Raw genomic sequence first — 11,679 nt, 5'->3', positions numbered from 1 at the left:
TGCTTTATATAAAAATAAAAAAAACCTCTCTATTCAATTTGGTACCACAAATAAGCATATTTATTTATTTATTTATTTATTTATGAATCGCTCATAATTGGGCTGATGGGCTGGCATAATGGATCCCACTCGGTCCATCAACTTGGTTGCTGAGGCCTTGTAGACCCACGTGCGGATTCTCCAGAACTTTCCGGGTCCAGCTTAAAATCACGCTCACAGAGTTCCCTCACACCCACCGATATACCATAGGGTCCCTCGTGGACTCAGTAGTGGACAGCCCTGCCATCGAGGAGGATGACTCACCGTACTGGTGAATATAGCGTCGAGTACCCTAATTGACACTTTTATTACGACGACGCTACTTCCCCACGAACGACACCCGCTGTGCCAACATATCGGCGTCGGTCTCGGACGCGCCCCGCCGCTAAACCCTAGGCGGTGGAACTCTAGATTTCCACGGCTGAGCTCCGGCGACGTCACTTTCACCCACGATGAGGACCGGAGGCGCGCGGCTTGTCTTCTGGTTCGCCCGGAGGTCCCTCCGATCGAAGCTCATCGAGGATTCGCCGATTCCTTCCGTGAGATCGACTTCCCCCTTTGTTTCGTCGTCTTCTTCTTACGTGTCTCGGTTCCGGAGATCTCATGTTTTGTTGCTTCTTTGCAGTTGGAGGACTCCTCATGCCGGTTAGCGTCGGGCAAGTGCAGTTCCTGTAGGAGTTTTACGAATGGAAGATCCGAGGCAGGTGAGCCGGGCTTTTGTGGGATTGGGGATGATGGAATAACCTATAATTTCTTCCTAGGAATACTGTAAAGTCTATATTTTTTTCGACTTGAATGCGATCAAGTCGTAATTTGTGTAGCGAGGTCGAAACGAGGAACATTGGATGGTGCTTTCCGCAGCCTTTTTTCCCCGAGCAGGTCACTTCATGGTATGGCATACTATGCTTCTCTTTGAATCAGGGAATAGATTATTTTCTTTTACAATGTGATTAACGAAGACGTTTTGTTTTCGCTTGCGATTTTGCATTTTGTGATGAATAGGAACACGATCACTGCTTTTGAGGGATTTTTACGATGTCCTTGGTGTGAGCAAGGACGCAAGTGCTTCAGATATCAAGAAAGCTTACTATGCGGTAGGTTTCCAAGTTGTAAACTGCTGCTTCTGATTTTTGATCATTTTATAATAGTTGTGCGCTTCTTGTGTTGGTGCTTTTCGTATTTAGTCTTACAGTTCTAACTGGAGTTTGATTATGGTTTGTTGTTTACATAGTTCTTTAATGAGGTGGTTTTTGATACCTTCAGTGCGTGTTACAATAAGCATAGTGCCACATTTCTTGCATTTTTCATAATGATATAAAAATTTCACAATAAGCATGAACTAAAAACAATAATGCACGTCTATTTTGAACTGGTCGACCATGATCGCACACCAAAATTACATTAGGAGCCATGAAGAGTGGCATTATAAATTGACTGTTGATATATCATATGTTGACATTTGAATTTTACTTATTGACCTTTCGTGAACTTTTAGGGAATAGGAGTTGATTCATTTAGTGATAACCTGTAATTAGTCACCGGAAAGGTTCTGTGAGAGTTTGAGGATGCTAGATGGCGATCACATTTGAAGTTGATGTTGTTGGAATTGTCACTTTGTATAGATTCTATTTTCTATGCTTTACCTAATAACTTTGGTTGGCCTTTGTGGTCGTTTTATTCCTATAAACACAAGTTGTATGTAATCGTCGCACAGAGGCAAAATTGCTCAAAAACAAACTATCCAAACAATCATTTTGGGAGTTTTCTAGCTTTACAGAGCGGTGCAGAGTGTCAACTAACATAACACCCTGGAGCTAATTGAGTGGCATAATCGAATGGGCTTTTGGGGTAGTGTCTAGGGTTGGTTCACTGTCTTGTTCCGCAACAGTGTCATGTGGGTACTTGTGGGAGTTTTTGGCAATGGCGAATCACCTTAGACCTTTTGTTGTCCAATCGTTTAGAGCTTACGAAATTTATGTTTGTAATTTGCATGACCCATTAAGTGTTTGCTTGTGGGATCTCGAGTTAAGCGCTTACTCTAATCTGTTTTCTCTTTTGTAGGTCCCTAAGGGACCATAAGAGATTTCAGGGAGTTTGACTATTTTCAGATGGACATGTAAGAGTGTCGCACGACTTAAGCAAAACTAGCTAAGTTCGTGACATATAGAATTAGAGTAGGATGGACACACTTAGAAACACTTGGCATGCAAACATGGAGACCTTACGGGGTTGCATTGAGGGCGGTCAGCACGCGACTGTTTGAGAGAAGGGGGCGTAGAGATGTAGGGAAAAGAGTTTCTTAGAGGAGCGGACATTCAAGATTGGTATTCAAAGGATTGACCACCTCTTTGTGTGAGTGACACCACGAGGACAGGAGAGCTAGGAAGAACACATAGCGCACAAAGGTTGGGATGACTGAGTTTGAGTAAAACTCAACATTGGTAAACTTGATGGTACTCAAGATAAGCGGGGGTGCTTGGCAAAGGATGAGATCGTGTAAGGAGGGATGAGTTGCTTGGCTACTGAAAGAGTTGTACAAAGCTCATAGAGGTGATGAGAATTGTTAACTCGAAGAATTCGGTACTCATGCAATGGCTTATATGTGGACAATAGATTGCCTGTGGCCATCCCAAGGCAATCGAAACTCAGTGTCATGGAGCATGAAAACTCTCTACGGGATGTGAATGATACGTTCGTAGGAGGCTGAAGTATGCAACAGGTTCAACATGTTACTAGGCCTTGAGGGGTGCAGTGGGGCTTGTATTGGTGAAGAGTCATAATCTAACAAGTGCATTTGTAATGATGAAACAATACACGGTTTGTTCAGCGAGGCGGAGTAGTCCAAGGGGATGGCGGTCTCCAAAACTTTCAGAGAAAAGGACGCGAAAAGAAAAGTTGCTCAAATGGGACAAATATCCATAAGGTATAAGCCTTGGTTCTCCAAAGGGAGAACCATGTGCAACAGATTGCGCATATTGAGGGGGTGCCTCAAAACAATATCTCTATAAAGCTCAATGGATCGAGCAAGCGGTGAGGAGTCGTCATATGATCTCGCATGAGGGTAATGCATTGGTAGATGCCTTGTGAGATCAAGTGGGGGAGTAACCCAAGACAACACCAAGTAAAGGTACACTTAGAACCAATGTGGAGATCATACTCAATGGAAGGTTGACTTGTGGATTGGTGGGCGCAAGAGCCACCATCAACTCAATGCAAATCAAGGAGCGAAACAACTTGGGTGGAACTTGGTGAAGTGCTTAAGTTGCATGAAGAGAGTCGAAATAGTATATAGATAATAAAGTGGATGCGTGAAGCTTTCCTTAGACAGAGGTCAAGCACATGAACTAAAGTTTTGATGGAGTGGACTCATCTTGCATGGTGCCAAAGATGAAGGAAACTTTGAGGCACTTGCACCTTATCTCAGAAGCAATTGATGGACTAAAGTGACTGAACTTGCAGAGGCGAAGTTAGAGTCAAAAGGTCTTAACGCGGGTCAAGAGGACACGGAGGTGGGTACTCTTGAAGAATATATTGTAGTGTTTCCATTGAGTTGTCGCGAAGGAACCTGTGCGTAATAGAGATTATGTTAGAGGTAGGGGCCCAAGATCCAGACAATGGCACCCTAATTTTCAACAAAGTTGATGGACTTCGAGAGCTACTAGGCGATGGATTGTCCAAGAGTTGTACTTCGTCCATGTGTCACACGAGAGCGGGTGGACGAAGGTTGATTGCCAAAGGGACGAAAATAATCAAATGTGGCGGAGGCCACACATGGAGAGATCACAGTCTGAGTTCATCATACAAAGATTAGAATGCAATGAAGATGTCACTAGGAAGCGACATGGTGCAGTGGATCATGGTGGAACAGTGAGGCAATATCACACACACAGGAGAAGTCCCATGTGGGACTTGATTATACGAAGATATAATTGGGAGCTATTAGGAGTATCACTTCGATGAACAATACAACGACAAGAAGGGTTTTGGATTGAAGGAGTGAATGCCATGACATTGCAAAGGCGGGTTTTCTACGCATGCATCGGATATTATATCGGATAAAAACCTTAGTCATCAGCATATGAGGGTTGCGTACCACCGAGATGGATTTTGAGAGCAATCACTAGTGAGTCACATTGGGGGGACATGATCATATAGAGGTATGCTCGGAGCAGTTGGAGAGTTGAACTGCTTCAGAGCTAGAATCACTCGAGGGAGCTCGACAAGTCGGAGGACAAGGCCGAGTAAGTGAATGTTACTACCGAGGACACAAAGGAGAACGTTATCGATGTGACCCTTGCAATATGATAGCGGAGCCATGCATAGAAGTTGCAGTTTATCTTTTGATCGACTAAGGGGAATTGCTCGAAGAGCATAGAGGTGTTGAAGCAGGTGGTGGAAAGTGGCGAGGAAGTGATGATGAGTCTAAAGGGATTTAGCTACCTAACACTAAGCATCGATTAAGTTAAAGTTGGACTCGGAGGAGTGCTACAGTGTTGCAAAGGCAGATTTATCAATCGTGAAGAAAGGGACGTAGATGCAAGGAGATGAATAGTAATCATCGCCATGGTAGCACTATCGTATTACAGAGGCGGGACTTTTGTGAAGTCATCGGTCCCTTACTCTCATGGTGGGAGAGCGCATGGTCGTGGAAGGAGTCGAGGAGCTAGACAGAGGTAAACTCCAAGTACTTAGACAAGGCAGAAAGATAGAGGTCAAGGAACTTCGTAATACTGATGTCGACGTGCTTCTCATCAAGATAGCCAAAATTGGGGGATTTCGGGTTTGGGTCAATGCAAGAGTGCTCAGCCAAAGAATGTACACGGTGCTGTACACTTTCTGCTCAGAGGATAGGTTACAAAAATGATGGAGAAGGCGGTACAGCCCCAGAGGCAACCAAAACCAACAGAGACTCGCTTCAGTCGATAAAATTTTGTTTTTTTCGAGCAAAACTTCTTGCACTCTAAAAGTTAAGTGATAATGAGAAGGCAAATTACAGTAGTTAACTCAACGCAAGGAGTGCAAACATTTCAGGTGCTTCAAGTGTGAATAAAGAGCAGGTGAAGGCTAGTAACCGATTTAATGCACGAAGTATAACTCTCGAGGAGGCAGGCTAAATCAAGTACTCTTAGCTTTTTTAACTCTTGAGAGTTGGGCGAAATATAGTACACTCCAGTTCTCTTAGTTACCCAACAAAGGAGTTCTGCACATGTTTGAAAACCCTTCGAAGAGACTTAGCGACAGACAAAAGTTGTCAATTCCTCACCAATGGTGATTGGTTTTGTAGAGAGAAGATTGTCTACTTTATTTTCCAATAGAATGTCAATCCAAAGTTGATGTGATGCGAACTCAATGTCCTTTGGCAAGATCTAATGAAGAATGTTTGCTAGTGTGGAAATAAAGGTTTTGGTTAGAATCGTTTGATATCTGTTCTGTAATAATGAGTTAAGTATATAGATGTTGATCCATCTGCAAATTTCTCTGTCAATGATAAAACAGATGGTTGTCTGTCATGAAAATTGATGCTTTGCCTGGCAGTATTCTTGAGTATTTGTAGGAAGAATGATGAGTACACAAACACAGTGCACATGTTCAAGTCATTATTTCTCTTTGTCCTTACAGCATGAAGCATGTCCAGTTTTTAGATTCTGTAAAATCAATAGGTATATTGTCTATGCAGCTAGCCAAGAAACTCCATCCAGACACCAACAAGGATGATGCTGATGCAGAGAAGAAGTTCCAAGAAGTTCAGCATGCTTATGAGGTTAAATAACCTTAGATATGTCTTAAGCACACGTGATAAAAAAACTGATCTGATTTGGTAGGAAATTTAGTTGTCTAATTAAAATGCCAAAAGCATTAAAACATGAAGTATGCCTTTCCCAGGTCTTGAAAGATGAGGACAAACGAAGACTATATGATCAGGTGTCGTGCCCCTCCTCTTTGCATGTTCTGTTTGTTATACTATTTGATGGATATTTACTGCAAGTAGTTATTGTTGGATTGTTTATTATGTCTGCACACTTTTCTTTGATTCAATTAATGATTGTTATTACCACTGTGTTGTTTAGAGTGAACAGAATGAGATAGAAGAAAAGAGAATGCGAGTGTGAAATGGAAAAGGGGGGAAGCAAAAGAATTCATAAGAACAGAAAACACATACAAAATCCATTGCTGATGCAGATATTATCTTCAAATCACAAATAAATTGTTCATTGGCAAATTATTCTGTACTGATTCCATCTCATGTGGACATTTGGATACAAAGCTGTGCTAACTTAGATTAGAGAAGGATTCTTCTTGCATCTTTCATAATAAGTGTTCAGTTGAACAGTTATTATGTCTTCCTAGTGAAAGTGAAAAATCAATATGCTCTATAGTAGCAAAATCTGTAGTACCATGTTCCATGGAGTACCTTGAAGTATCTAAAAAGCACCTTGGATAGGTTAAACAAAAGCTAATCTTTCTCCAAACAGGACACTTGAACCATTTTTGAAGATGATGTTAATTTTGTTGAACTTGTTGGTCTCTCCTCTTGTTGTCATAGTACCAGTGACTATTCTATCATTCATTATATTGTATTTAATGTTATTAACATAAGAAACCCCTTTATTTGTTAAATCTATTATCAGAATTCTGCCATAGTGCCATATACTTTTTCTACAGGGATTCCATTGTATCCTTTGCATGGTTTTAAGTATTTAATTTGCTGCAATAGAATAATAGACCTTATAGTTATAATCTAGTATGTGGCTTGTGGCTAGCCCAAACAGGAGCGTGCTTGTGGATTAAGTTAGGATTCAAAGTCAGCTATAGTTCGATTACCAATTCTACCTATCCTGCATGCTTAGTATTTCAGTTGAACCCTTCATTGAGCAGGTGTAGGTTCCTGTGTAGCTGTGGGCTCTTCTTTCTGGTTTAGTATTTATGAACATGATACCTGACAGGTTGGTCCCAATGCGTTTGAACAAGCTGCTTCGGGTGGTGGGCCTGGCGGGCCAGGTGGACCATTTGGTTCTGGATTTGGCAATCCATTTGAAGACATCTTCGGCATGAATGATGTATGTAGACTTTTCTTTATGGTCTATCTGCATCACATGTCCTTGTTTAGTGTATGTATATCTAATATATATTTGGGATGATACAATGAGATAGTTTTCGTTGACCCGAGATAGCTATATTAGCAGTCTCAGCTGCAATTTTTTAACAAAAGCGTCGTTTGTATGTACTTGCTTTTGTATCCTTATACAATCCTGAGGATCTGATTTGATGCACAAGTCTATACAGTTGAAGTTCTCAAAAGTCAGTGAACTTATTCAGTTATTTGTACGAGTCATGCATAACAAAGGTATGGATGCAAATATGCATTCTTATTGTTTCTTCTGTTTCTGTACCCAGTTTTTCAAAAACGTGTTCAGAGATACAGATTATGGAGGACAAGATGTCAAGGTTCTCTCTCTTCTACTATTCATTCTTGTTATATCTGCTGTCTCTGATGCATTGTTATATGCACTTTCTCTCATAATTGACCAGTTGCCAAATATTTTTGGCATTTTCTTTGGTAGGTTTCTCTTGAAATATCATTTATGGAAGCAGTTCAAGGGTGCACAAAAACAGTCACATTTCAGGCTCCTGTAAATTGTACTGCCTGTGGTATGACATTCTTTTATCAAGAAAGCTACCATTTCCAATTAAATAAATATTGAGACCTTTAACCAACACACAGTGACACCATGGACACACTTTTTCCTTCATGGCAGGTGGGACTGGTGTTCCTCCTGGAACCAGACCTGAAACATGTAGGCCTTGTAGAGGCTCAGGAATGGTTAGACAATAAAATATCATGCTCCGTTTATCTTTTCTATTGAGTGACGTTTCCTACAGTTAACTGTGGTGTTCTCGTATGTCCACAGATTTTCATGCAAAATGGTCCCTTGAGGTTGCAGACTACATGTTCACACTGTGGGGGATCTGGGAAACATGTAAAGGTAAATATGTTTGATGTATCAATTTGTTTTAAGATGAAATCTTGTGTATGTCTCGACTCGGAACATGGCAAACCACATTCCTTCTGCATGCTTGCATTCTTGAGTGAATTCATGGTTATCATGAAATCTTGTCCTTATATCAAGTCTCAAAATATTCTTCCATGCAAAGTTGGCATGGTTTGCATAAAACAAGAGGAGCATACTTAAGAACTGAGATTTTAGCTGAACAAGCATCTTGAGAAAAATGTTTAAAACAGCTGTTTGAAGGTTCACTGTGAGATAATTCTTGAAAATTAGATGTCATGATAAGTAAATATTGTGTTAGAAGAGGAACTTTGAAGATGAAAGGGCGCTGGCTGTTAAGCTTTATCTGTTTAGTTGTATTTTGTTAGGTTTTAATCAGAGTGTCTATTAACAAATGCATCATGAGTTTTATTTTCATTAAAATAATCTTATTCTTTGTCAATACATAGATGTATGCATATTTTTATATGAAACATCTGCATGCATAAGTATATAATTATCTTGTGATTTGACTGTTTGTATTCAAGTCCTGGATGCTCCACTAGGTGGTTAGCTCTCAAATTGGTACCAGGCATCCAAGGGCTTAATGTGGAACTTGACATAATGAAGGGGTCTAGTCAGAAAAAAATTAGTGTAGTGAAGTCATTCCTTATTGTCAGGTTTCACTCATGATGAATATGCATTTAATAGTAAACATGTCCACATGTTGTAGGTCCATTTGATGACATCACAAATTTCTTCTGTATAGCAAAAATATGCTTGATGATGAAACTCCATTTTCTATTATGTTGTAGAGCTTCTGCAAATCATGCAAAGGACAGAGAGTTGTTGGAGGAACAAAGTCAGTTAAAGTGGATGTGATGGCTGGTATGTTGGATTTATTCCATAAATTTTTCTTCTCTATCTCTAAAGCAAACCAATATGAAGAAATTTATGAGCAATTGATATAAGAAGAAATTTTATGGTGGATGCCAAATTTGAATCTGCTTGCCTCTATGAAACATCTGTTTTTATGGCACATGCTAGCTTTTGCTGCTTCTGTTCTCAAACTTGCTTGTGCAGTTGACATCTAGCTGGGTGAAAGAGCACATAAGTGGTTCCGATGGAAGTTTCAATAAAAACTACTCTTTGCTCGCTTCTTATTTTTCAATTTTTAGTGTTTGTATCAATCCAAGAACAATTATTGTAATCTATAGAATATGTGAATTGTCTTTTTTTGTTACAACCAACTTGTTGATTTAATAACTGAAAATGTAACCACTTGTCATGGAAGCATTGGTTCCTTACTGAACATAGAAGACTGAGTACAATGTGTCTATGCTTGTTCGTGTTATCTTAGTTTAGTTTGCATAACAATATATGTGGTACATAGCTTATTTGATCACATTTGTATATTCAGGGGTGGATGACAATGAAACTATTAAAATATACAGAAGTGGTGGTGCTGATCCTGAGAGCAATCAACCCGGTGATCTCTATGTTACTATTAAGGTTGGCGACTTGTTTATAATGCTGTACATCACTGAACTAAAAGGTGAACATGCTAATCCTCTCAAATCCTGTTTTAGGTTCGGGAGGATCCTGTATTCCGCAGGGACAAAGCCAATATTCTTGTTGATACTGTTCTAAGTGTCACTCAGGTATATAGAGCTTTTGTTCTGTAACCTTCATCATCAATCATGCTTCTTGAACTTAAAGGGGTTTTGTCTGGGTTCCATTGCTTCCATCGAGTTATAGGAAGGAACCAATGTGTTACATGCCTTTCTACCAAAAATATGGTACACTGAATTCTTAGGTTTGAAGTTTTTTCCTGCCTTTGCCCTTCTCTGCACTAATTGGTAAGACTACTGGAAAATGAATCCAATTTGTCTGAAATTTATTTTTTTTTTGTTTGATCAGGGACAGTAACATTATGTACTATATCTTCATAGTTATCATGTGTCTTATCATTATAATATTATAATGCATGTGTGTTGGTTGCTCTCCAATTTAATGTGTCAGCTTTGAAAATAAATATCCTGCTAGCGAAAACAGTACTGATAGGAGAAACAGGAGAAAAAATACAGCATATGATATGGGAGTCATGGAAATGTATACTGATAGTGGTGCACATTATGAAACACATTCTATTAGTTATTATCGGTTAGAAATTAGTTAAACATAGATCCTATGTCTGGAGGTTTTGAACACAATCCACTCCTCTTCGCAGCACACTGACTTGACAGCTGTAACAAGCACCTGTTGACTGACTTGCAGTTTCTTATAAATCCGTTTGACAAACCAGCCGAATATTAGAGAGCTATGTAGCCTTATCTATGTACTTTCTGTTTTTCACCTGCCTAGACAACTCAATGGCATTGCTCATAGGCATGCATTCTCTGGTAGGTCCCAAGGATTTTCCTTCAGATGTAATGCAGCAGATCCGGATGCTGCTTTATTTTTTGATATCTTAACACAATAGCTTTTTATCCTTTGTTCATTTGGCAAACCAGCCTTTTGAGAGACCTTTTCCTTGATTGAGAATAATGTTACTTCAACAATATGTTAAACTTGCAGGCAATGTTAGGAGGGACTGTTCAAGTGCCAACTCTCACAGGAGATGTAGTTCTTAAGGTTTGTCGGACTCAGCTTTGAGATTTCATGTAGGATCATCTGAATGCTTCGAAGCACTTAATGTGCTGAGTGTGCTTGTTTACAGGTTAAGCCTGGTACTCAACCTGGTCAGAAAGTTGTTTTGAAGGGAAAAGGTAACATAGCCAGGATATGCCACTAAATTTTCTTTACTTTGCCGAGAATTAGTGCTATTTACTGATAGGTCAATTTTATCCGGAAAGGAAAAAGAATGAGGTAGATATTAAAATAGAGCTTATGGTCTGCAGGAATAAAGACGAGGAGCAGTTCATACTATGGAGACCAATATGTTCACTTTAGTGTCGTGATTCCAGTGTAAGTCTATTTATTTTTTGCATGTCTAATCTTAATAATCTTCTGAGTTCACTAGCTAGTTATCTGTTGTTCTATATTCTGTCTATCGTGCAGGAACTTGACACGGAGACAACGCATGCTGATCGAGGAGTTTGCAAAAGAGGAACAAGGCAACTCTGAAAAGGAAGAAGCAGCTGCGGGAGCATCAAGATAACCTATCACACAGCTTTGGAATTACTTCTGCTGAAATCCACTTGCTTTAGATTTTATGAGCCCGCTTTAATTTTTATATGGGATATTTTATTTAATCCTCGCCAACATTGTATGTTTCCCATATCTGATGGGTGAATTTTGATATTATGATAGGGTTATTCCTTTGCAAAACCTTTCTTCTCGTAGGACCCCTACTGGACTTTTTTTGATTTTTGACTTTCAATAAAAACACTAGTATAGTCAAAGCACTACAAAAGATTCCTTAATGGAATCAGGTTGTTTTTTTTTTTTTTTTTGTAATTACATTTGATTATAATATGATAGATGAAGTGGAAGTTTTTGGTTTTGTGAAGGTGACAGCCTGGTGCTGCTGTTGAGAAACGGGAAATCTCGTGGTTGAGTTTATAGTTTTTTTTAATTCCTGTTTCTTCATCATCATCATCATTATTATTTTATTTTTATTTTTACATTGTAAGCATATTCTTGGTTGCTG

At 39.5% G+C, this 11,679-nt stretch overlaps 1 protein-coding gene across 2 annotated transcripts; it reads left to right on the top strand.

The window, feature by feature from the left end:
* Positions 1-341: 341 nt before the first annotated feature.
* On the top strand, positions 342-11,538 carry LOC103977292 (chaperone protein dnaJ GFA2, mitochondrial). 2 transcript variants are annotated; one of them, XM_009392766.3, is made up of 18 exons: positions 342-578; positions 665-743; positions 846-929; positions 1,042-1,133; positions 5,717-5,800; positions 5,923-5,961; positions 6,984-7,097; positions 7,435-7,485; positions 7,602-7,689; positions 7,797-7,861; positions 7,950-8,024; positions 8,843-8,915; positions 9,448-9,539; positions 9,617-9,688; positions 10,605-10,661; positions 10,747-10,795; positions 10,928-10,994; positions 11,088-11,538. In XM_009392766.3, exons 1-18 carry the CDS (start codon positions 492-494, stop codon positions 11,185-11,187), a joined length of 1,368 nt encoding a protein of 455 aa, XP_009391041.2. In that variant the 5' UTR covers positions 342-491; the 3' UTR covers positions 11,188-11,538. The 2 variants fall into 2 exon arrangements, with proteins under 2 accessions (XP_009391041.2, XP_009391042.2); XM_009392767.3 differs by having other exon boundaries at positions 343-578; positions 861-929.
* The last annotated feature ends 141 nt before the right edge of the window (positions 11,539-11,679 follow it).

This window comes from Musa acuminata, unplaced genomic scaffold (genome assembly GCF_036884655.1).
Source record: "Musa acuminata AAA Group cultivar baxijiao unplaced genomic scaffold, Cavendish_Baxijiao_AAA HiC_scaffold_1073, whole genome shotgun sequence".
Lineage (NCBI taxonomy): Eukaryota > Viridiplantae > Streptophyta > Magnoliopsida > Zingiberales > Musaceae > Musa > Musa acuminata.
Note: the sequence above shows the minus strand (reverse complement) of the source record. Positions and strands in the feature narration are given on the sequence as shown.

Coding starts and splice junctions, on each gene's coding strand:
- LOC103977292 (XM_009392766.3), top strand. CDS start 492: ATGAGGACCGGAGGCGCGCGGCTTGTCTTCTGGTTCGCCCGGAGGTCC. Junction 579..664: donor AGGATTCGCCGATTCCTTCC/GTGAGATCGACT, acceptor GCTTCTTTGCAG/TTGGAGGACTCCTCATGCCG. Junction 5,801..5,922: donor AAGTTCAGCATGCTTATGAG/GTTAAATAACCT, acceptor TGCCTTTCCCAG/GTCTTGAAAGATGAGGACAA.